Source organism: Betta splendens, chromosome 6 (assembly GCF_900634795.4).
Source record: "Betta splendens chromosome 6, fBetSpl5.4, whole genome shotgun sequence".
Lineage (NCBI taxonomy): Eukaryota > Metazoa > Chordata > Actinopteri > Anabantiformes > Osphronemidae > Betta > Betta splendens.
Window position 1 is genome coordinate 11,471,351 of NC_040886.2, and position 25,217 is coordinate 11,496,567.

General features: G+C 41.1%; 1 protein-coding gene across 6 annotated transcripts; it reads right to left on the minus strand.

Annotated features, from left to right (window-relative positions):
* chd2 (chromodomain helicase DNA binding protein 2) lies at nucleotides 1-25,087 on the minus strand. 6 transcript variants are annotated; one of them, XM_055509594.1, is made up of 44 exons: nucleotides 24,951-25,087; nucleotides 24,332-24,449; nucleotides 21,994-22,229; nucleotides 20,535-20,601; nucleotides 20,329-20,397; nucleotides 18,257-18,302; nucleotides 15,241-17,104; nucleotides 12,098-12,332; nucleotides 11,692-11,778; nucleotides 11,515-11,576; nucleotides 11,001-11,123; nucleotides 10,545-10,727; nucleotides 10,289-10,428; nucleotides 9,926-10,151; nucleotides 9,745-9,845; nucleotides 9,611-9,652; nucleotides 9,324-9,502; nucleotides 9,124-9,248; nucleotides 8,822-9,038; nucleotides 8,650-8,739; nucleotides 8,377-8,567; nucleotides 8,078-8,266; nucleotides 7,808-7,970; nucleotides 7,516-7,668; nucleotides 6,845-6,916; nucleotides 6,358-6,507; nucleotides 6,114-6,262; nucleotides 5,916-6,012; nucleotides 5,744-5,836; nucleotides 5,456-5,629; nucleotides 5,194-5,363; nucleotides 5,056-5,097; nucleotides 4,827-4,966; nucleotides 4,606-4,744; nucleotides 4,369-4,519; nucleotides 4,136-4,258; nucleotides 3,916-4,038; nucleotides 3,326-3,466; nucleotides 3,029-3,145; nucleotides 2,693-2,871; nucleotides 2,508-2,607; nucleotides 2,232-2,421; nucleotides 1,900-2,146; nucleotides 1-1,799 (listed from the first exon to the last, which is right to left on the minus strand). In XM_055509594.1, the coding sequence occupies exons 7-44, from the start codon at nucleotides 15,300-15,302 to the stop codon at nucleotides 1,517-1,519; spliced, it is 5,448 nt and encodes a 1,815-aa protein (XP_055365569.1). In that variant the 5' UTR covers nucleotides 15,303-17,104; nucleotides 18,257-18,302; nucleotides 20,329-20,397; nucleotides 20,535-20,601; nucleotides 21,994-22,229; nucleotides 24,332-24,449; nucleotides 24,951-25,087; the 3' UTR covers nucleotides 1-1,516. The 6 variants fall into 6 exon arrangements, with proteins under 6 accessions (XP_055365569.1, XP_029008567.1, XP_029008568.1 ...); XM_029152734.3 differs by lacking the exons at nucleotides 24,332-24,449; nucleotides 24,951-25,087 and having other exon boundaries at nucleotides 15,241-15,352; nucleotides 15,689-17,104; nucleotides 21,994-23,920; XM_029152735.3 differs by lacking the exons at nucleotides 24,332-24,449; nucleotides 24,951-25,087 and having other exon boundaries at nucleotides 15,241-17,151; nucleotides 21,994-23,925.
* Nucleotides 25,088-25,217: the final 130 nt, after the last annotated feature.

Genomic DNA, 25,217 nt, shown 5'->3' on the forward strand with positions numbered 1-25,217 from the left:
GATGTTTCAGCAGACATTTTATGTAACAAAGTTTATTACATATGTCCAAACATATGTACAGCACAGTTCTCATGAGTGGTTTTGTCACAAATATAAATTATTCCGACTTAAAGAACATATTTAGATTTGAAGAACATTGTAATACATGAACTATGACTTGCTTAAGGTGGAGGAAAAGATGTGCTGGCTGTTGGCGGTGACAGTCCAGCCCCGAACGAAACACACGCATGATTCCTTATTCCAAGGTTTGGATTTTCCCCTCAAATCACAGAACCACATGACAAATCACCAGCACACGTGGTCCCTTCACAAATTGTCACTCGATTTAGCCCGATTTCCTTCAACTGCAGCTGTTAATACTACGTCCCACCTGTCCTAGCCCACAGTACTGACCATGATAATAACATGTACATAAATAAGGCACAAATGGAGAAGCGAACAAAAACAACTTGGGATCAGAGCAGGACTAGGCTTGGCACAAGAAACGAGTGAGCAAAGGTGAAAACTGATGAAAGGTCACCGACTTCCTGAACCCTCAACCAGCATCAACACCACTTTCTATGCAAAGATAGAAAGAACAGTAATGAAAGTACGCTGCAGTATCAATCTGAACTATAATAATACTTCAAAGCAAAAACAAAGGATTGTTCCAAATCATAGTGTTATGAACCTTTGCACAATGAGCTGCAATAAATACTGCTTTCAAAGCATCTTTTCACTGGGCCTGCTCAGAGGAAAGTGGTTAAAGTGACTGAAGCAGGAGGTTGCAGTGATGTATGCGCCTACATGATTCCAGAAATAACGAGGATTTGTACACAACAATCTCATTTTGTTAAAACCACCTTTCCACGGACTGCTGTAGAAACACACTGGCTCGACTGATCATTCAAATTTCATTCCAGAACATGTGCGTTGCCCCATCATTCCGCCGTTCAAACCCACATGGCGATAACATCAGCTACATGTTCATGATTAACGCTTCAAAGGTGCAGACGATAACACGTTACACATTCTCTTGTACTGAAATCTTCCAATGACATCATTTGCATGACTCAAAGATTCAAAAAAAAAAAAAGATAACATTAATGTCCATGTCATGGTTCTTTTGGGAATCATCCCATACATTTTCCATTCAAAAGGCCAAAACCTTCAGGCACTTTTAGGATAAAGATCAGTCATCAGTTCATGTGTTCAAGTCCTCCTTAGATAATAGTCCATGGGACTAAGCATCCATAAAGCATTCAGTAAGTTTTACCAACATCGACTATTTAAGTTAATTCACTTAAATAAAGATGCGTGCTTTAGTTCATTTCCAACATGACAGGAGATGACAGGAGGGAACAGTCACTGGGGAGAAAAGCAAAATAGTTTGGTTTTGCTGGTAAAGAGGGTACGTGTTGATTCCCTTTCCAACTGAGCTTATGATTGGCGAGGCCAGACTTGTCCGTCAGCAGCATGTGGCTTCGGCTCTGGGCAAAAACACCCAGATCAGTTTCTCAGCGAGCACTGGCAGCTTTTATGCTTTCCTGTTCCAGTTCGGGTCGATCGCGGCGTTTGGATCCACGGGGCGCTCAAGCGGGGACCGGGAGTCCTGGGGAGACTTCTGAGCCTGCGGGGAGCGCGGGTCCAGCAGTGGTGGAGGTTTGTCTGGATGGAAGGGCCTGCCGTAGTGGTCCGGCCCGGGCGGACCCGCCGGCCTGTGGTCGGGCATCCTCCTGAAGTCCTGAAGAGGGCCTTCACGTCCCGCGTGGTAGTTGGAGCGGAAGTCATCGGGACGTCTTCTTTTGGGGTCCAGATGCCTGACAGCATCAGGAACAGTTCTTTTAACCAAAGTGATGACCTCCTAATCTCTCTTTCGCTAAATAATAATCAAAAAATGTTGTTATCTGAACACCTTACCTGTCGTAATAGGGTCTGTGGCCCCTGTGGTCCCGGTCGTTGCTGTACTGCTCATAAGGCCTTTTTCGAGGGGACGTGTTGTTGCGATAGCCACCCGAGCTGCGGTACGTGTCCCCGTACGGACGTCTATCGCCATAGTGATCCTTGTAGCGATGTGGGTCATATGGGTGATGTCGGTCTCCCTGCCATGACTGGTTGCTGTTGCCGGGGTAACCGTACTTCCGGTCCCTCTGCCAGTCCCCTCGGTCTGTAACACAACATAGTGATTGTCCAATGGTTGAATTTCCTTAACGTTGACAGTATAAACAATAATTTAAAAACCTCCTCGCTACCGTCATTTCCAGAGTGTCGCTTGTTAACTGCGTTGTATGGTTCTCTGTGGTGTCCATGGGAGCCTTGTTGACCCGAGTGAGACATAGGTTTAGAGGATAGCTGTGCCCCAGTGGAGTCTCTACTGGAAGCCGAGGGTTCTGGTCTAAAAGACTTTCCCTTCCCAGAATCATCCTTTTTCTTCTGCTCCTTCTGAAAAAGTCACAGAACCAACACTGACGGTATCCGGAAGAGACCACGTTCACTTAAATCGAGCATCAACAACCTGAGCAACTTGCCTCTTCTTCGTGTGACCGCTTCTTCTGTGCCATTTTGTAAAGCTTGTGGAGCTTCCTGGCATCAAACTCTGTGAACTTGGACACGAAAATCCAGAGGTTCCTGTCAAAAAACAAAGCAAAGAGAAGTTTACCAAACAGGTGAAGATCCGATTAAATGCTACACACATCAAATGTAGTCGCCTGACCTTCGCCAAATTTTGACATGTTCAGGGTCACTGTAGGATTTAAGGCACTCTGTGATTCGGTCTCCGATCTTCAGCAGACATGTGCGTGTGTGCTGGAGCTGCTCCTGGTCAGACAAACCCTCATCTGGTTTATCCAGCTGCTTCAGGGCCTTTTTCACCGGCCTCATGCGCTCCTTACACTGAGCACACACACAATAAGACTGATAAGTGAAATACTCGTGTAGCCATTAATAGAAAGAAAGACCTCAGCTTGCACAAGTCATGCTCCTCTTAACGTCAGCGCTCAAACTGGATTAATCTTTGCACAAGAATTAATAGGGAGAAAAAAAAACTCACAATACTGAAAGTCTCCTGGTCAAGCTCATCATCCTCCTTTCCTTCAATGGGAACGGGCTCAGACCCTGCTGTAATGTGCACTGGACCTTGAGTCTTTTTCCCTTTGGCTCCTTTAGCCTGAGAGACAAAAAACACCAGACAAGACAATGACCACACGTCTCATAATGAGGATATGATACATTCTGTGGCCACTCTCCTCACTACATGTTGAATGTCAACACCATACTGATATTTGTTTAAGATGTTTGAAGCACGCTTGTTTTTTATGTAAAGCTCAGACGTTGGGGTCATAAGTACCTTTTCTTTCCGGGGCTTTGCGCCCCTCTTGTCTTTGTCCCCGCCCTTCTCCTTTTTAGGAGTTCCTTGTTTTTCTTTGTTCTCCTTGTTATCCTTTTTCTTTTGTCTCTTCTTGCTGGGGGACTTCTCTGTTCCATCATCCTGCACAAACACGAGAGGGAAAAATGCAAACTAAGCAACAGGATAAACGCACTATTATTATTACAAAGTATAAATCAGATTGAATTACACTGCTGTTAAGTGTTGCAGAGGTTTCTCTGTAATTTCCTGTTTTGCAGGCTCTGATTAATAGTCTTGGGTTAAATTTATTCCCTGGAATGTGGCGAACTTCAAAACAACATCATGTATTTAAATACTTAATGCTCACGCTCTTCTTTTAAAGCATTGCGTTTAGCACAAGCTCTGACATTGTAAAAGGCTTTGCTGCTTTTTAAAATCAATTTCATCTGCACCCAAAGAAAATTAGAAAACGACTTAGCCGCTCTTAAACACGCTGCACCACACATGAAGCTGTCGCAGAAACACTAACTGCTCCTCATAGGCCCGGTCTGTTGTAACATGGGGCTCCCATACTAGAAGACTTACTGTACCTTGACCTCGCCCTCCTCCGAGGGGTTGTCAGACAGGCGCGGGGATGAGATCTCGTTGCCGTGCTCATCTTTGAGAATTTTGTTCTCCTTTTTCACCCGAGGCTTCCTCTTCTTCAGTTTGACCTGAAGGGACAACCTCTCATGAGCAAAGTATGTACATCATAAGGAAATCAACATGAAACCAGTACGGACACGGTTCCTCTGACTGATACAAGCATACCTCTTCCCCTGTTTTTGACATGTCAGTGGTGTCTTGTTCTTTTTTCAGAAGCTTGAGAAGATACTCAGCTCTCGCCTGCAGCTGCTTGCCCTGGGGCTTCTTGCTTGGGTCATCTGGGAGAATCTGGGTGGAAAGTATGTTAATATTTAAATCTAGCACGTTTAAAGTGCTAATAGTGGCAAATCAGTTTTTTTTTAATAGCAATTTATTTGACAATCCAAATTAAGGTCTACCTTATCAGCCAGTTTAAGCTCAGAGTCTGTCTTGATCAGGTCCCAGTTGCCGAAGCCGTGTTCATAGATGCCAAGCAGGAGCTGAACGTCATCCTGCAGGTCCCAGTCCACATCAAAATGAGCGACCTTCACTCTGCATGTCAGCTGGAACCTGTGGGAAACAGTGTTGTCCATCCATTCAATCATGAACATTGCGTCTTCATCACACTCTCCGTTCTATATGTAGCAGTAGCTCACTTGTTTCTCTCAGCAGGGTTCGAGGGCACTGCTTTGTGCAGCGGCTCAAACTCTTCTTCATGCTGAATGATAGACTTAGCATTGACCTGCACCCCCGAGATCTTGATATTGATGCCTCTCCGTTTCCCAGGACCTTTGGCTGGAATAATAAAAAGTTGCAGTTGTTCTCTGACATAATCTGAAAGAATTTAGGAGAAACAACAACTACAACAATAATGTACCTTCAACTGGGTTCTCTTTAAGTTGTTCCTCATGTTCCTGCACTGCAGCCACACAGCTCGTGTGAATGAGCTCACCCAGTCTCTTCAGGTCTGCTATAGATTTGTCCACCAGCTCAGAGTCTCTGGCGATCGCCTCTAACCTGGACACAGAAAAGCGCTCTGGACTTATTCTGTCATGTATGGTCAAGAGATCAGACATGAAATGACTCTTGCTGCAAGTTATGCATACCTTTCAAGTGGAGATCCAAATTTCTTGTATGCTTTAATGAACCTGTTGTTGATATTGAGTATAAAGACCTTTGGTCAGGAAACGACAGCTGTAAAAATATGACTGTTCTGTAAAGACAGACCCTCTCTGACACGATACCTGCGGATCTCTGCATCAGTGAAACCCTCCACATTGTTTTTGCGTGCTCGAGGTCTGCCTCTCTTCTTTGGCTTCTTGTCATCATCAGTGTCGTCCGTATCGCTCTCAGAGCCTGAGGAGCGGTGCTTCAGCTTTGAGCCTACATCGCTGTCACTGTCATTAGCCTGAGCCTGAAAGACACAAGACACAAAGCACAAGTTTAAAAAAGAAAAGAAAAAAGGACCAGAGCTGGGAAAATATTTAGTGTAAAATCTGCTCCTACCCTCTTGTTAGAGCTCCTGCTTCTGGGCAGCATGAAGATGTCCTCCATCTCCCGCTGTTTCTCCTCCTCCTCAATTTTCCGTCTCTGCTCCTCAGGGATGATATCGTCCCATTCGCGCACGGGTTTCTCCTCCAACTCTGGAGCGCTCTCTTCCATGCTGGAGAAATTGGCCACCTGGGGCCAAGATGCCAAGAAAGAGAGACACTTGAACCAAAGGCCTGACATTATCTTTTAGATCATGGTCTTTAGAAACTGAACTGCGATTTAACAACTCAAACTTGCACAGACCTTGAACTGAGACAGAAGTTCATCTGTAGCACTGGAGCCCTGGTCACTTTCTCTTGTCTCAGCCAACCTCAGGATTTCATCAATATCCATCTCCTACAAAAGGAATGCTGGTTTAATTTTAAATGTACAGAATCATCATGGTCATTAAATGTAGGATTGCCGACTGTGGCACCTGTGGTTCAGACTCTTCTCCTTCTGCCTCCTTAAAAAGTTCCTCTGCACCAAACTTGAGAATAGCGGTAAGTTCTTCTTTATTAAATGGGTTTGAACTGTGAAAAGAGTGGCAGTGTTGCCCATACAGATGGTCTCAGTGCATCAACTTTAAATAAAATCAATAATCCATCGCATTCAATCAACTCTGCCTTCTCACTTTGTGTTTCCTGAGTTGCTGTCTAACACAGTCCGGCCGGTGGTGTCCATTCTCTGAATGACCAGATGGTCCAAAACCATCTTTTTCTTAGCCCTCTCAATGATGTCCTCCTCCACGGTTCCTTTAGTGACCAGTCGGTATATATTCACCTTTTAGGTAAAAGCATAAATATGTTTTTAATACAACAACCTTACTTGCGGCATATTAAAAAAAACAGGACCCGTGAATCTGAGTCACAGTCAACCTGTTTTTTCTGGCCGATCCTGTGAGCTCTGGCTTGTGCCTGCAGGTCGTTCTGAGGATTCCAGTCTGAGTCAAAGATGACCACAGTGTCTGCTGAGGCCAAGTTAATGCCCAAACCTCCAGCTCTGGTGGACAACAGGAAACAAAAGTCCTAGAAAACAGATGCAATACAAAGCAAACAGCAAACTTGAGAAAAATATTCATTGCATTCTGAGTAAGAAAAAAAAACTAAATAGGTAAACAGTTAATCTCATAAATGAGATCAGACTGCTTAACAATACAATGCAAGAGATCACTATCAGTATCTAATGCTAACACACTTGCTGAACATTTACTACTGCATTCAAAACAAGTCTACCTTGTGATACTGACAATACTTTCAATACTAGTAGCAATTGTTGTTAGTGAGTTGTTAGTATCAGTTAGCAGGATTTAGCTGTTCTATGAATATAAAAAAAAACAGAAAACAGAAATGTAAATACACAAACCTCTGAGCCCTCTGCATTAAAGTGGTCAAGTGCTTGCTTTCGGATTTCTCCCTTTATGGAACCGTCCAGTCGCTGAAGAGGAGAGAGGAAACCAGATTTAACTTGGCGCTTTCCTGGGAAGCCACCTACATTAACCTTAGCATGACTGTGCTGTTATAGCCCGTCTATATGCTCAGACCGATCACAACAGTCTACTGCAAAGATTAAGTCAGCAAAAACAATCCTGTGTTGAGTGACCTGCAGGAGCCCAGTTGGTCTTCAGCAGAAAATAACTAGATATAAATAACCGCATAAACTCTCAGCTTGGCAGAGTGTGTGTGCAACAACACTGACATCTGATCCTTATCTGAATCAAACTGCCTGACAGAACCAGCCCAGAAGCCCCTTCACAATAAAGGCACCAGTTAGAAACTGAAGTCTGACTCTGTTAATTTGGCAGAAATACAGTTTCTGGGGATATTGCCGATACAGACGTACTAGAAAATGTTGGTTATGGAACATGGTGGAAGTTGGATTGTTAACTGTACATACATGGTTATAATCTACTCTTTCATGAAAACACTAGTGCATCATCCGGCTTTACATTCCATCACATATTCTGCTTCAACAACAAATCTCATCATCATCTTTAGGTGACGACTGAGTTCAACCCAGGTCTCAGTGAATCTTACCTGGAACGGGTAGTGCTTCATAGCGAGGTACTCGGCCAGAATATCCAACATCCTGACCATCTGGGAGAAGATCAACACCCGGTTACCTCTTTCTCGGAGTCTAGTCAGCAGCTTGTCCAGCAGCACCAGCTTCCCGCTGCCCCTCACTACACTCTGTGACGTATAAAAACAAGGAGTTAGACGAATACGCTGAGGTGTCTGCTGGGACCTACTGGAGTTACAGTTTAACAGAAGAAGACGTCTTCCGGAGGTACTGCTCCGAGCTACAAAGCAGCTTCGGGGCCAGACTTACCTGCAGGCGTTCCAGTTGCGATTCACCGTCTCCCTCCTCAGGCTGTTTAATGAGGAGACTGTGGTTGCAGCACTTTTTCAGCTCCATAACGATGTTCAGGAAGCCGGCGGAGCTGCCTCGGGTGCCTTTAGCAAGAGCTTTGTAATTCCTTGTTAAAATCCACCTGGAAGAAAATTCAGAAAAGACTCAAGTTAACAGGAGAAGAAATGCAAATTTTGTACAAGTCGTTTGTGTGACAGAGATGCAACGACAGAAGAAATAAAGGCTTACTTGTAAAATTGTTTCTGTTGCGCCGACATATCTACACGGAGGATCTGCTCCACTTTGGCAGGCAGAGATTTTTCCACATCTTTCTTGACGCGTCGGAGAAGAAAGGGCTCAAGGACTTTGTGCAGACTCTGATAACCGTTTTCCCTTCCTTTCCCATGTTCATCCTCGAAATCCTCCCAGGAATCAAACCTGTAACACACAGCAGAGAAGCCGTGTGTTCACCTCATGTTCAATTACAAGCTGAGGCACATTCACCTGCGTTTGCTCAGACCAATACAAAGTTATTAACCAGGACGTACTTGTCAGGCATAAGGAAGTGCAACAGCGACCAGAGCTCTTTAAGGGAGTTCTGCAGAGGAGTGCCAGTAATGAGGAGCCTGTGGTTGGACCTGAACTCCATTAATGACTTATACAGCAGGGAGTCATCATTTTTCAGCCTGTGAGCTTCATCCACTCCCAGGAATGCCCAGTTAATGTTCCCAAGTACACCCTGGACACAGATGTTGGGATAGAGTCTTTTAACAAAAAACTTTAGATAAAAATATTCTGGAAACACTTGTATTTCCACCTACCTTATCTTTAAGCAGAATCTCATAGGTGGTTAATAGTGCATTGAAACGAATTCTTTTGGTTTGATGGTTCACCCACTCATAGTCACGGATCTACGTAAAATAGAAGCAGGCTGCTGTGACCAACTCTGCTTAAAACTTTAATCAAAAATAAATCCAGACTGATTAGACCTACTGTTTTCCTGCTCATGACATCACCAAGGTACACCACCACATTCATGTCTGGGGCCCAGGTGGCAAACTCCCTTTGCCAGGAGGTGAGCGTGGACAGAGGCACCACCAGTAAAAAGGGGCCGTAGAGCTGATGCTGGTGGAACAGGTAGGACAGGAAGGAGATGGTCTGGATGGTTTTACCCAGTCCCATCTCATCAGCGAGGATAACACTATTGCACCTGAGGAGCAGCGGCAAAAGATTAAAGCACGAAGAATGCTTAGCTTTAAATGAGATGACGCAGACATCAATAAACAGATTTGTACCTGCACCAGGAGTGAGCCAACCAGTTCAGCCCATCCAGCTGATAATCTCTCAGCTCCAGGATCTCATCTCCAATATAAGACGGTTGTTTCTTCAGAGCAACAAACCTCGGCCTTTGCTTTAACACCTGAAATACCAGAGCGATTAGCAGCGTCGCCTCCCGGCAGCTTCCTTCTGTCTACTGCGTCGTCCCTGCCGTTACCTTGCAGTCTTTAGACGGCACCGTTTTGCTGGAGTTTCGGTTCAGGAAGCTGTCGATGCAGTGCTGGAACTTTTTCCTCACCAGGGCTCCATCTTCCCAGCTGCACTCAGAATAGGGTAACCCCATCCACTTGCATAGATACTCTGGCTCATTGGAGGATGGTGTCTTATGACTGTGAGCTGGCCAGAGAAAAAAAATATTGCAATTGAGACAGGAAGCAAAAAGGCCTAAACAGGACAATATTAATAAATACAAGACAACAGAATGATATAAAAATAAAGACTTACAAGGAAAGTCAGAAGTTCCTGGAGTCTTCCCTGTTTTTGTTGCTGTTAATAAAAGACAGAGTAAAACTAAGGATTTACATACAAGTGTAGAGTTTAATTATCCTGCATAAACCGTTAAGAACGCGCCATCTTACCGATGATTCGTTCAACAATTTGAAACTGTTTGTTCAAGTCACAAATGAGCTCCTGTTGGCAGTTATGAAACTCAATGTCCTCGGGAGACGCCCTCCTCAACCTACAAATAAGGACAGAGTCAGTTAGGAAACAAAGGTAAAGATGGCGTCTGCCAATGAAATCTCCTCACCACGTCCTCACCATGAATTAAGTTCGTCCATTTTCTTTATGTAGTTGTCGAGCTTTTTGAGACCCTTGACTTTCTGCTGTGTCAGAGACTCTACGCTCTCCCATGTGTTATGGATGTAGGACCAGCCCTTCCACTTGATCAGATACTGAATCTCCCCTTCATCGCTTTTAGGGTCAAAGCCTTCGGATGGGTCGCCGTTTTCCTCCACAGCGTATACAGTGGTTGAAGCCCCATTGGCTGCGAGAAATAAATGTGTTTTAGTCTATGATTGTACAAAAATATATCTACACACACACACTTATATGTAAACAGAACATAGTTGTGACTAGTGAGACAACTTAAAAACCTAAACAAGACAGGTTAAAATGAATCACCTCCTTTTTTGCCTGTTCTGGTGTCCATCACCTTCTCGATTGTTTCGCTGTCATCGTCCTGCTGCTCCTCACCCGCGTCTCCTGTCATTTCGATGAGGTCATCGGAGTCCGTTTCAAAGTCATGTTGATCCTCTTTATAGCTGAATCGCAACAGACATCAAGTAAATACTTAGTAAATACAAAGATTGGTGACAAATCAGTCAAGAAATAAATTCAAATCCCTGAAAGGAAAAAATTAACGCTTCGAAAATTCCACCTTTTGACTTTGGTGGCTCCCCTTCTGCGAGTCTGTCTCTTTGGAGTGTCTTCCTCATCGTCGTCATCATCGTCATCATCGTCTTCATCATCGTCATCTTCTTCAGGCGACGACTCCGGTTTCCTGGCCTTCCTCCCTTTTTGAGACAGCTGCTTTTTGACGGTTGTTGATTTGCTCTGAGGCCTGTAACACACACAGTTAAGCACACAAACATGCAACCACTGAAGTGATTATGAACTAATAACCTGGAGAGTTGGCACAATATGGTTTGGTCTCTGATAAACAGCAGCCAACACCCAGTGAAAGCCAAAAAACAGATATATCTTGATGCAAAACATTATTTTTCACCAAATTAGAAACAAAGTTTATCATCAACAAACTGCTCATACAATGTAGAATGATTCAGAGATGACTGTTGGGTAGCTGTCTGATGGCCAGGTCTTACTACACTCTTACCTTCTAGCAGGAAGTCGTCTGGATCTAATTTTTTTCTCTTCCTGCTCACTGTCTGTACTCTCGGAAGACTCCTCCTCCTCCTCTTCCTCGTCATCATTTGAGTCATCATCTTTCCAGAAATTTCTTACAACAAAAAAATGCCACAAGTTCACCCTCAAGCCCTATGAGAGCTTTAACCAAATTCAAATTTCAAATTGATTTAGGCCACTGGGTGTTTAACATGAACCCAATCTGATCAGGGATAAGCCAAATTTCATATAGAAATATCACCTGGCTGGCTGAAAGGTCTAGGCCAAACAGATACCCATTTAAAAAAAAAGATAGGAATTCTAACATGAACACACACTGGGAACAAAGGGACACAGACATGAACCGTGTTACAAAAGGTGTCTGAACATTTAAAAGTAAAAATTTAAAAGAAATACAATTTAATGTGAAGCTTTAATGTGAACTATGAAATAAATGAAATGGCAACAAAAAATCCTGCAAGGTCGTCCACAATCTTCATACTTACTCCTTTTTTTTAGCACGAGACGTTTTCCTCTTGGGACTTTCACTCTCGGAGTCACTGCTCCCCTGAAACACAGTCAACACAGGAATAAGTACAGCAGCGCTTACAAAGAACGTCCACTAGATGGCGGTGTGTGCGCCACTCTGACGTGCTGCACGTTGACTTGTCTTTATTGCTTACCCCAGCACCAATGTTTAAACGAGCCGGCTCCTGCCTACTGCGATTTGACCGCCTCACCCCGTAAACATCTGGATGCTCCTCCCACATCTGTAAAACATGACATTATCACGACAAATGTCAAATGACTATGTGCACCAATCGCCCCTGAATTTTCCAAAACCAGCTTAGTCTCATGTCTAGTTTACAATAATACAGAAGCAGCTCTTTTGTGCCCAAATATAATTGTAACATTAATTACAGCTTAGAATTAGATGGTAAGAATTTGTCAAACCTATTGGTATCCAATAATTAATTTTTAATGTATTTAACTTGATTTATATTGAGAATTAGGATTATTGCAATCTCTTATTAAAGGCCTGGAACCTTCACATGCTTCAGGAGAACTCGAGAACTCTGTGACCTTTACCTTCTTCACATCTGCCAGTCGCTCCTTCTTTCTAACTGGCTTGTCTTTGACTTCTGATGTGGTTTGTTGTGATTTGGACTCTGCAGACTCGCTCCCTGACTCCGAGTGACTTTCTGACTCTGACGAGCTGTTTGACTCAGAGTTGTGGGATCGTCTCCTCTCGCTGCCACGCTCGCTCTCTGACTGACTCCCCGACTCTGATGCCGAGTGGTTGGATTCTTCCGAGGCTGAATTGCTACAGGGAAAAGAAGATTCTTTTTATGTTTCGAAAAAACTGCAGAGACAATCCTTATATTATACTAAAGAAATTGCCAATAACAAGGTGAGAAAAAATTGAGTAGATAGTTGTGAAAGGCTTTGTTCACTTTGATAAAAACTTTGAAACAGAGAAGCCAGTTTTATTTATATGGCTAGATTGAGATTCTTATCTAAAATCAAACAAAATTCAAAGCATAGACAAAAACCAGAGTTCACAGACCTGCTTCAAACAAAAAGACTGGAGCAAATAGATATTACCCCTATAAAAAAAGAATCACAAGAGAATGCATTCAAGTCATATCCTCATGAAGCTTAAAATAAAAGGTCGTAATATTATTAAACAATAACAAAACTATGAGAAGTTTGTGTCAAACATTTTGACAAAGTCTGAAATGTTCTATGGTTTAGAGCACCTGCTTCATGCTTCTTTTGCAGGCGGTACAATATAGCTTATTTAGACACGTCAGTGACTTGACTGATCTGTGTCATCTTGAATAAAGGATCTTGATCTGCACGCTGACCTCCCGTCTGGCCTTCTCTGCATGTTGTACCGTATTTGGACACATGAGGGCGCTAAATCCATTTGGATTAAATCCGGAAAAATCACTGCCTCATAGGAATCAGTTTGCATACGTTTTTGAGATAAGATAAAGAAAAAATACACTTTGTTAATCATCTATTAGGTGATATGAAAGAAACTTAACCTAGAAACCTAAGTTTGAAAAAACTGACAGCACATTAAACATTAAAATAATAATCAGTTCTGTATACTTTTTGCATTCGTAACAGTTACAATGTGAATAGTAGTAGTATTAGTAATAACAACTATTATTATTACCATCATTATATTGTGATTATTCAGGTCACACCAAAAACAACAAGTGTCTTTGATGTTACTTTCATTTCACTGCTTCACTGACCAAAATCAGACGTGCAAGGCTCCTTCCGCTTTAAGTGAGGTCACACCGGGGTGGGACCAAGACAAAAACTCGAATTCCTATTGGCTGACATGTTACTAGGAGGGAAACTGACCTATGGTGGCGCTGTGTGCAGGCTTTCTAATGTCTCAGTTCTTCCTGTTCCTCCTCCGTGTAGTTCTGAGCTAAGTTTTAATACAGATAAGTAAGCAAGCTGGGCACACAAAGCCAGGGCCATTTTGTGACTCTGGAAAACAGGTGTAAAGCACTTTACTGGGGGATAATGTTACATGGCGTCACCTGACTGTATGTTGTTCATTCTGCTGGTCTGTGTGTCACACAGTGATCACTGTGGCACGAAAAGCTTGACCCTTACCAGCAGCAGATGACATATTCCTCTCAACTTAAAGTACTAAAATGGCTGCCACTAGATCACACGAAAAACTACAAGTGTGATGTAACCTGCTGCAGTGGAGTCAGTAGAATGCTGTGGGTGCTTGCCCACGTTTAACATCCAAACACCCTTTGCATTGTCATGTACAACATGATGTGCTGAGAGAATGCTGCATTATTGGGTGAAACATGGCAGCAGCTCAATCTTATGAACCTAAAGCTGGGATGAAGCATTGGTTCAGTACGTACAAACATCCTTTTAAAAATGATGTACGACTTAAGGTGTTTCCACAAACCTGTTTTGTCCTGACACCATAAAAATGATCTGATATTAGTTTTGCAAATCATCTTTATTGAGCAAAGTGGATTTCCACGAATTTGTAGATTTAGAGGCCTCAGAATGACAAGTACACACCTGTGAATGTCAAATACTCTATAATAAGAAACACAGACAATAGTGTAACACTTTTTTAAAACTTTATCACATAAAAGTGTCCAGCCTACTGCCCTGTATAATCTACCTGACAAGTAATACAAACTGACACATTCAAAAGCATCAGGCCTGTTCAAAAACAGATGCTTTGAATAACATTAATCCCTGTACTTCCAATATAATTACAAAAGTGGCTTAACCTTATATTGAATCATACTAATTGTATTATAAAGATGCATTTATGTGGATAAAATGTATTACTGCATTACCAAGTGAAAGCATTTAGTACTTCCTATAATTATTATTTCAATCACATGGATAAAATGTGTGTCAGTTCAAAAAGCCAATTCCAAATAAGTTAAGTACCTTCCTAGTAAATATATAGAAACATAATGATTGAAACAATGACACAAAAGCATGTGAACACTGACATAACTTCATAATACACAGAAGTCAAGTAGTTTTAAGTTTTACTAGTCATCTAAAAACAAGACAAATATTTACATGGCATTCAAAACCCGGAGGTTAATGGTTGATTTGATGATGAAAACAATTCGTTATAAACCAAGTCATACTGCATAGAACCAGGGAAAACCTCAAGTACAGTTTCAAGTTAAAAATATGGATTGAAATAAAAAGAAAAACTGCAGCCTTCATGCAGGTTGGCTTCATGTCAGATAAGGCATGAGTAAAGTTTAACACATCTACAAGCCACTGACCATGAGTTATGCCAAAACAGTAAATATTTGTGAAGTAAATAAAAATAAAACAAGGTTGATAAAAATGGTGCAATGCAGTACCAACTACTAAGACAAGGTCGTGTTACAGTATAGAGAAAGGACATTAAACATGTGAGAAACCCATTTAAAGCATAATACAGGACAGCTGAGTTTCCTGTGGTCTAACACATACATCTTGTTGGCTATGATGTCTTAACATAGGCCTGAAACCTCATTATTGGGTGCAAGAAATGCTTGGAAAAATCAGGGTGTGGCTATTAAACAATAGCAAGGTCATTCATGACATCGGTGCAGGTCTTTAAAACCACGTCGGAAATGTATACACAGGTGATCAACCAAGCCTGACAATGTAAACAATCAAAGAAGAAATGAGAAAGGTAAAAAAAAGTAGAAGGCTCATACCTTGAGGCATTGCTTTGTGTCGATCCTTCATCCTCTTGTTTTTTACTTTTATTCTTCATCATCGCAGTATCCTATAAATCTCTGATAGGATAATCGTTTGTCCAGGTATTTACTGTCAAAAAGTTAGAGGAGGCATGAGCTATCACAAGTCCCACTAGATTGCCTTTGCTCAGGTGGCAGTCAAAACCCAGGCGGTGCGACACGAGTGGAGAAAAACGCATTAAATCCAAAGACCTGGCTGCTTAGTTTAAACAGAATACCTACATATAATAAGGGAAAATGACAGATGCTGTCAGAATAATGTAAATAACAAACACGTCTTTCATTATAGTGCTCGGATCCAGCCGCATGCAATTAATTGTAACTGCGTCATCAGATGAAGGAAAGGGAAAATAAGATTTAGAAATAAGAAAATCATAAAATTATAGAATAGATGATGTAAACATACCGATTCAATGTGAAGAAAGCAGGTAGCCTATAAACGGACTATTAGATTCCACGTTCGCTGTATATTTAAATATTAACCCGAACCGAATAAAAATAAAATACTGTCAAAATAACAATTTAACAATAAATTACAAAAGGCAGTAGTTTGGAAAGGCGACTAGGCCTTTGCGGTCTTCATCTAGTGTCAGACGCTGAGCGACAGAGGCGAGCAGCTCTAAAAATGGAGGCGCGCCATGGCTGCCGGAGCTCAGTATGGAAAACAACGACGAGCGCTCTCCCAGCACAGACGGCGCCTTCCGCTCGACAAATCGGCCCCAAAACACGCCAAAAACGGCTAGAATCCCCTCGAAACGCCGAGCGCACGACTACGGCCTCTCAATATGACCCAAATGCACGCGATGCAGGTGGAAAAACAAGCGACACAGCGGTCTTTCGAAGCCCATGGCACCCTTCCCAAGGCTCAGCCGCCATCTAGAGCTCCTTCCTAGCTCTGAAAGCTGTGCCTTTGATTGACGTTATTTCCATTTACCCCACACTCAGGTGATGTCTAAGTCCCTCCCCTTTTATTATGTTTAAATCTTGCTTTGATATAAACTTACATGTATCCTGAACCCCAGGACACACGCCTGACAGAGAAAGCTTTACTCACAGCTTTACTCACACTTGATGAAAGTGTACAGTACTGTGAGGTTGCAAACGTGAATATATTTTACGTTGCACCAATTGCATCACTTCCTGCTCAGACAGGAAGAAGGACAAGCAGGAGCCATTTTAGAGCCTTTGGAAACCATTTCTGTTCAGACCAAAACTCAGGCTGCTAATACACAAGTGTGTGTGTTCTTAACCCTTTCATAGTCAAGACTTTTCCAGTAATACTGGTTCAGCTGACCAAACCAAGGTGGCACTTTTCACCTAAAAGGCAACACAAAGAAAAGATTTCTTCTTTTTTATCAACCTACTACAAAGATTAGGACGAGTGTACAAGCGTACAGATTACGTGAAGACCTTTATCAATACAAATCTAATACATCTGCTGTAATAACGAACCAAATCCTGTGCTTCATGAAGTTAGCCTTATCCAAATATTCGACCAAATCATCTGTGTTTAAATAACTAATAAAACAAAGCCAGGGAAAAATACGAGGACATACACTTTATTAAAAACAGCATTTGTATATATCAAATGTACAACAGCGTGTTTGCGTTTCCCAAAAACAAGAAAGTGTAATTTAACGAGTCCACTAGACAGCCAGGTGTTCCAGTGTCCATGCTGGTATAAAAAAAAACGAAAGTCCCGGGCTTAAAACGTCCAGTTAGAATCATCATCTTGTCAAAATTCGGCTAACTGCCAAATCACTTGTCATCTTCACGTTAAACAACGTAGTCTCCACGTCAGCAATATCCAGTTGAATGGAGTCTTGATAGGATAAAAAAAAAGGGAAAAATCGTAAGCCCACAGTGCATCTGAAATGATTTAGAAGACATGCTAATCTAGATTAAGTTTTAGTTAGCATCATCATATGCAACTAGCTTTTAGTTGTGTTAGCTAACATTGCGCGAGTTCGCAGTAGTGTTGTACACGTTATGGCTGATATTTATGTTATAAAAGGTGTCATAAAGTATGGGGCGCAAACTGATTTGTAAACCACTTTTAGAGTAATTCGCTTATTTTTCTTTTCCTAACAACCAACATATGCAATGCAACTCATTCGGCAACACTTAAAATATATTCGGAACTACCACAAAACTTGAGTGAATGTTACTTAATGAGATGTGCAACTGCGCTGTAATCATACTGAAGTTTGGTAAAATTTTGTAGGGCTTCAAAATTGTCAATTGATTGGTAAATCTAAAATAATACGCAAAAATGAAAACTAAGTCACAAACACTAATTTAACGGCTAAATCATCTGACCACTAGGGGCATGATGAGCCTATAGTTAGCGCAATTCTTAACTATGCAATAGTGCAAAGTGTTATTCCCCCCAAAGAAACAATATAAAAACTAAAAAAACCAACATGTGAGCTTCAGGATAGAAGACATAAGTATTACCAGAACAAAGACAAACTTAAACATATTGCCAATAATAGTCAATCATAAAAAAAGAAAAATAACAATCCTTGAAAACAATAGTAATTTTCTTGCACCTAAAATAGGACATCTCAAAAAAACTTAAATAGCTTTAAAGTAAAACAATATGCATATTTTTCTATCAAACAATTTAAATGATATATAGCAAATCTATGGAATAAACTAAATTTCTCTTAAAGTGCCTATAAGGAGGAAATTAACGTGTTCACATTCTGCCAGCAAAAAAAAACTAGTCAACAATAAAATTAGCAAATATCAAGAATTATGAAACAACAAAAAGTAATACTAAAAACTATGTTTATCCACAGAAACTGGTAACATCTAGAAATTTTGTTATAATGAAATGTTAATGGCAGCAGTAAATATTGTAGAAGCCACCTTAAGATAGAAGTTCTCCCTGACACCTTTAGATATCTAAAAGAGCATAGTCTCTTAAGGCAAATTTTACATAGACATAGGTCAAACATTATAAACTTACAGAGCTGTCTTCTTTTTCTTCTAATTCAACACCACTCCAGCCTGTGCTGTGGAGGAGAAATATAACTATGAATGACAGCCATAAATACATTTATCCACACAATTAAGCCACACAAGAAGCAATTTAGTGGGCAACGCTAATCAGATGGATTTAAGTGGTTTGATGCATTTGAGTCTTTGCATTTTATGTGTCTTGTAAGTACTAATCAGTATAGATTTAACTTAATGGGGTTTGGTTTCCTGCCTTAAAATTACTTTCAACAAATGATTTGCTTGTTCTCTAATTAGGAGAAAAGGTAAAGCATAAACATGACGGGCTTAACGTGACTTGGTATATCAACATAATTTGTACAAAGTAATGTAAATATCTACATTTAGCCAATTATATTGTATTTTAGATTCCAAATGGCTATTTATAATAAGTCTGACTTGTGTATATAATGATCATAACAGGTAAGCAGTCAGTTTACGGTCATTCTACCAAAGACTACATATTGGTGCATCTATAAAGGTTTTTTTTGCCAAAAGACAATGCTATGTTACATAATTAGCACAACTATTTAACCTGACTTATCAGACTCAGACTGGCTAAAAATCACACCTTAGGAAAAAGTGGCATAAGCATCAATATGGATAAAACTTGTCAAACACACTGTTCAAGTGTAATGGCAAAATTCTAACATCAAATATTGCCACCTACAGCCCACAACTTAAACTGCATTCTTGGTTAGCCAAATGAGTTAAGCGCCTTTTACGGGTTAGCAAAAGAGCCATTTGTCCAAATGCTGCCAATTTGCTAATTTACAAAAATACATTCAAACTTGGAATATCGGCACATTATGCCCAAAGTTTTTTGCCCATATGTCATGAGCAAATAATAATAAGTGTACTGCAAGTCCACAGCTTTATGTTTCATACTACAAGTACAAGTTGACGTCCTTTTGACACATGAATTCTGAACGTTTCAGGACACTAACCAGATAAGCTGCACAGAACCCCTGAGAGGTCCTGTACAGACATGACATGGCTGTGCTCCAACACATTATGAAATCACATGTAGGGGTTTCTGTTGAGAACTTGTTGCAGTGAGTGGGTGCATCAACGATGTTTACTAGAACCTGCATGACCATGTATACTACTACTTTGTTAATAATTCTAAGGTTACCGTGTAAAATGTGAAAAGACAAATTAAAGAGCATGGTCGTAATTATGGGAGCATGTGTTTAACAACAACTCAATGCAACGTCCAGATACCATTTAGAAGAGCTACTCTGGAGTGAATGTGAGAAATAGGCTATTGCTAGGTGTTCTAGTTGAGTAAAACCGTAAAGAGAAGACTTTAGTCTCTCAAAGTGGAAAAAGCAGAAGGGAAAAGCTGATTACACTTAAATTTGAAAGAATCTAAGCATACTTGAATCTTTTAATAACAAACATCATGATCACATATCTTGTGATCCACAATCAAGTTGTTTGACATAATTTGATTGATTTACCTCACCAATTAGAAACAGAAGCTCACAGTTGCCAATGAATGTGAATACACTTCCAATCTTTAGATATCAGCTAAACTGACAAAAGTCTAATTTACAGCTATTACTTTATCTCTAGGTTTTCAACAGGTGGAGAGAAATGAACTAAAACAATTTCTAAATTGAAACATTGGTCTGCTTGACTTATGTATTCTAGTATTACAAGATTGGTTTAAAGCTACTTCTCTTTACCTCAAAACTGAATATTATAGCAGTTGAGTTCGCACAACTATGTGAACCAAACTATGGTTCACATAGTTGAGTTCGCCACGAAATGTAACTTTTTTTTACTGATAAGTGTCTTTTGTAAGTCAAGAAATTTGACGATGTGTCCTGACCAAATTTAACACTAGGGGGCAGAACTAGCATATCTTTAGATATGACTGAAAAAATAAACTACGACAGGCCAAAGGTTTAGCATTGTCTCCTATACCTTTTATTCGTTTATGTTTAGGTGGTTGGTAAAAAGATCATTATTTAAAAAGATTTAAGCATGTATGCTATGTAAGGCATGTTCTGCATCAGTGTTAAAAATTATACTTACAAAGCCCTGTTGCAGTGCAAACTGCCCAATTTCTTCAGGTTACGGCTCCATTGTGGCTAAATATCAACCCTTTGAAATAGAAAAACAAACATTTTGAGAAGAAGGTAAAAATAGCGCACCCTACTGGCAACAGAAATATGGCAGTAAAGATAGCGGTTACGATAACGGCAAAAAATTGTGCTGAAATGGACATCGCAAAAACCTACCTTTTAACGAAAGTCAGGCAAGAACCTTTCTTCTTTGATGCAAATTGTGATACACCGAGAGGAAGACCTAAAAAATTACAAAACATTTTCAAATCAGCTTCTGTAGTCACAATTAACATTACTATTTACTGGCGTAAACTGAAAAGGCAGACTTAAATAGACCTTTGGTATTAAAGAGATTTTCAAGAACATTTTATTGTTGATTAACATATTACACTTATAAATAAATAAGTCTTAACATAACACGCCTAAATAAGTAATTGGGAAAATGTTTATGTCGTTCATGTCTTCATGGCTCAAAATGTAACTGAAATCGCTTTGAGTAGTAATAACGTAGTAAAAATGGCTTGGAGGACATTTAACGTATTATAGGTCATTCGAATTCTTGGGATTTCACTACATAGTTTAAGGCGCAAATATCTATTTTAATAAGAGTGTATATCATCAGTATTAATCTGTATAGTATTGGCCTTTTCTGTGTGGAAATCAGCAACGTTGTTCGTGAGACAGTGATTAAATTTTATTTTTTATTATTTATTTGAATCCAGTTATATTGTTTTCTCATATTCATACTTGTAGTGGTGTTTCTAACATAACATAAATATCCTTCTTTACATGCCTTACAGATGTAATACAAGATGAAAAAAAAAAACTGACGTAGGCATTTAAAATACTTGTCTATTCAGTATCTCAAAGGGTTAAAAGCCAACACCCTATTTGTATTTCGAAGTATATCTTGAGTTTTATAACATACAGAACCTCATTTTGATAAAGAAATCGAGTATAGTTTATAGATTATGTCTATAATGTAGATATTTACAACAAATGTGGTATTTTAAACGTTTTTAAACTTGCCACAATAAATCTAAAGTATTTTAAAATATGTTTTAAACACCTAATCTAATAAACTGTCTCACAAACTACACTTGTACACTTTGTGGTAGGGCAATGTGAAAAAAAATAGGTTTTTTGACTATTTTTTGGTTTTACAATTCGAAGAAAACCCTCAAAAAAGGAATAAACTAAAAAATAAAAAATTCTGCTCAAACCTGTTGTGTTTACATCCATCAATTCCATTAAGGTGTTTTTCAAACCCCACACTTGCTTATTTTTAGTCGTTTTCGTCGAGTAAATTCAAACGAGGGCATTTGCCCTTTCAAGGACAAAGCACATTTTAAATGCGTAGGTTGAAATAACGCCGAACAGGTCGCGAACAAATGTTCCGATCCAAATGTGAACTGGGTTACGTCGACACAGAGCGAGCAAACATGCAGATCCCATCAGCTAAAGCACAAATAAATGCGTTTTACGCAGCACAGGCCGTTTTCTTCGGGTGTCGCCACGGACCAGAGCCATTTTTTTACAACACTGCGTCTCACTGTCGTTGCGCCTCCATTTTGCCAAACAGCCCGAGCCGCATTTTCCCGCTATTAACGTAGGATCACTCGGAGGTTCTTACCCATAGTCCGGGCCGCGTCTATCCGCCGTCACCCGCCCCGGCCGACGCCGCATTTTCGGGCCGTTTTCGCCGTCTCGCTGGCTCTCCGGGCCGCATCGTGCCGCGCTCCGCGCTCCGCGCTCTCCGCCGTCCTCCGCTGCGTGTGTCCTCCTCCCTGCCTCCGCCTGCGCTCATATCCTTCTGCGGCTCTGCCCACTTCGCTCGCGACGTAAGCGCCACTTCCTCTCCAGCTCCATCTAGCAGCGGCAGCAGCCAACGGCCGGCGTCGGATTAAAGCCCCTCTACTCAACGCGTTCAGAGCCAGCTTTACGTACTTATACACGAGGTCGAAACCAAAATAAACGACCGGTTGACCTATAACATCAACGACTTCCATTTTAATGTGCCTTTGTGTCATATTTCACATGAATCCATTTACTGTACATGGTACAGTTGCATTATAGCATTTTATATGAAACCTTAATTATTTGTGGTTGTTACAGAGCAGAAACAGTTTTCCCTTGTACTGTTTTAATGGTTATTGCTCAGCTTTTTTCTTATCAGAGCATATAAGACCTTATCTCTATTCTGACTTTTAATAAACATTATAAAGCACGCCTCCTTCCTGGACCTTTTCTCCATGAGGACCCTGAGAACCAGTGTATTGCAAGTTGGCACCTGTTAATAAATCATCAATAACTTGTTAATACATATCATATTCAGACACCATAGTTGAGGCCTTGGACTTGGTTTGTGGTATATTTGCACAGTTCAGGCCACCATTTCGAAACAACAGAGAGCGAGGTCTTGGTGCACATCCATTCTGGGGTGAGATGGGCTTTCTTCTGTGGAAATGTAACAAAATAACATATCTGGAATGGAGGATTCTTTAAAATACCTTTACAATATGAGTTAACTTCTCATAGGGACAGTATAACGTTGCACCCAACCTGTGGTAAAACTGTGCCACCAAATAAATGAATACCACCAGAGCTAAAACTAATAATAAGAGATATTAAACGGGAACATGAAAGTTGGCTGCCAGGCGGTGCAGTGTTGTTGGACAGTCTGTGGAGCCTGTGGCAGGTTCTCCACCCCCATCTCAGACCAATGAGCGGCTGGTTGCACAGGGGAAGATTGCTTTAAAAAGATCCTCTGCCTAGCAACAGGAGTCCACAGCTAGAGCGCTGCATATTCAACCCAGTGAAGTGAAAACAGCCCTGTGTTGACAGACTGGTTGGGTACATTTCAGGATGGTGGAGTCTAACTAAAAACGATACCTGAGTCTTTTTTTCACCTTTTTAACGGAAATAAATGCCTCTGCCGGTTTAGTTATGTTGTTTATGCTACGACATTGTTCTAAATTGAAGGCGTCACTATAAGGACCTGTGTCATAAGCTGCAGGACCAGTCATAGAGTGCAGACTGAGCAGCAGGCTGGATTGCATTCGTGGGTGTTGGATTTCAGATGTTGCAAACACCCCACATCTAGTGTTGCATTGCAAATTAAAGCTTAACTAAGAACACAGTCTGCCTCTTCCTAAGTTTATTCTTGGTGTGGCCACTGCTTCTGTATACAGGTGTGGTTCTGCTGTTCAGTAGAGATTAGACAGTGAAGCAGCTCTTCATGTTTGTGTTGTTTGAAGGAGGAGGAGTAGCATATTTCTGACTGATTGTCATGACTAAACTATGTGTGCGCTCTTAGTCTGGTGGGAACGTTTTTTAGGTAGTGAGTTGAAACTGAAGAATAAAATTAATGAAGAATTAATGTGACCAGCCGCTTAACTCCATTCTTTGTTTATCACTGAAATGAACTTGATTAAAGTAATAAATGTCTCCGCTAAATTAAGATGTAGCTATTATACAGTCCCTTACACTGCGCTTCCGGCTGGAGGACAGTATGTTTGTCACTTGCCTTCTATGTCTAAAGTCCTAATATTCCACACACATGAGGTTCTAGATCCAGAAATGCTAAACACTGACCTGTGCATTGAAGGGAAGTGCAGGCTCTGTATTATTTCTTGCTGCCATCTGCTGGGCTTTGACAAAACCACACTGGCCATTACAGATAGGAGCACAGTGAGGCAGCCCCCCTGTGGTAGATGTACAGAAATACAGCCAGCACCACAGCAGACACAGGCACACAGACTGCCCTCTGTGTCCAGGTTCAGGTAAAAGTGGGATCCACAGGTTTATGCCTGGTTAGGAGTACAATTTGACCCCTGTTCTGTAAGACTATGCAGATCAGCATCACGTGATCATGTCTATATAAGAGGTGACCAAAAACAAAGGTTCAGCTGTTTGCTTTATGAATTCAGATTTACCGAATAGCTGTCACATATCAATTACATGATTATTACCATCTTCCGTGGCGAATATTTTTTCCTGGAATCTGTGGTCGTGACCCCGGAGTGTGCTGCTCTTGGAAGACTGTCTGCTACAGCCCATGGGGAGGCGGTCAACCGCTGCCTTCAGGTGCTGTTGGAAGTGGAAGTGTTGGGAGAGATCACAGTGGTCTGACACTGTGATCATATACTGTTCAACTGAAACTACAAAGTAAAGAGCATTTTTAGATTTGACGCTTTAGGAATGGTAACGTGCATGGCCAGCTGTTTGCAAAAATAATGCACATCTATTTTCAAATAGGTAAACAACTTGAATGTGAATGGAGAAGGTGCATTTGGTAGTTTTTTTTCTATCTATCTAATCTTGTAAAAGGTCCTGGCAGGTAGGTGGTTGTCACTGAGTAAATGTTCATTATTTCTTTACTATAAAGAACATCTCGATACAAGCACACAAAAAGCCAGTAACCTCGCTACACACGAGTAAACACACGCCACAAAAAACATGCCTTCACGCCTCCAACCCAATTGAAAACAACAAAATTTTAACGACATAATAACAGATGGCCCGTTGGAGCTAGGAAGTACGAGGCTGCCGTGAAGGCAGCACAAGCCCACATAAAGCTGGTGTCCTCACCGGGAGCAGTAGGGGCAGCTTCCGGAGGCGGATAATCCTCATCGCTTCTCCAAGTCCTAATGCAATCAGGAAGGGATCGCTGTAACACGTTTGGGAAGAAAATGCGACCGACGACTTAGACGATCACTATTAGGACAACGGGAGATGGATATTTGTGCTTGACAGTGTCTGTACTGTGTGAAAGGCAAAGTGACGCGGATGAGAGAGCCTCTATAATGTGACAGCTGCTGGCGCATTTCGTCGAGTTTGGAGAAACTACTCACTGAC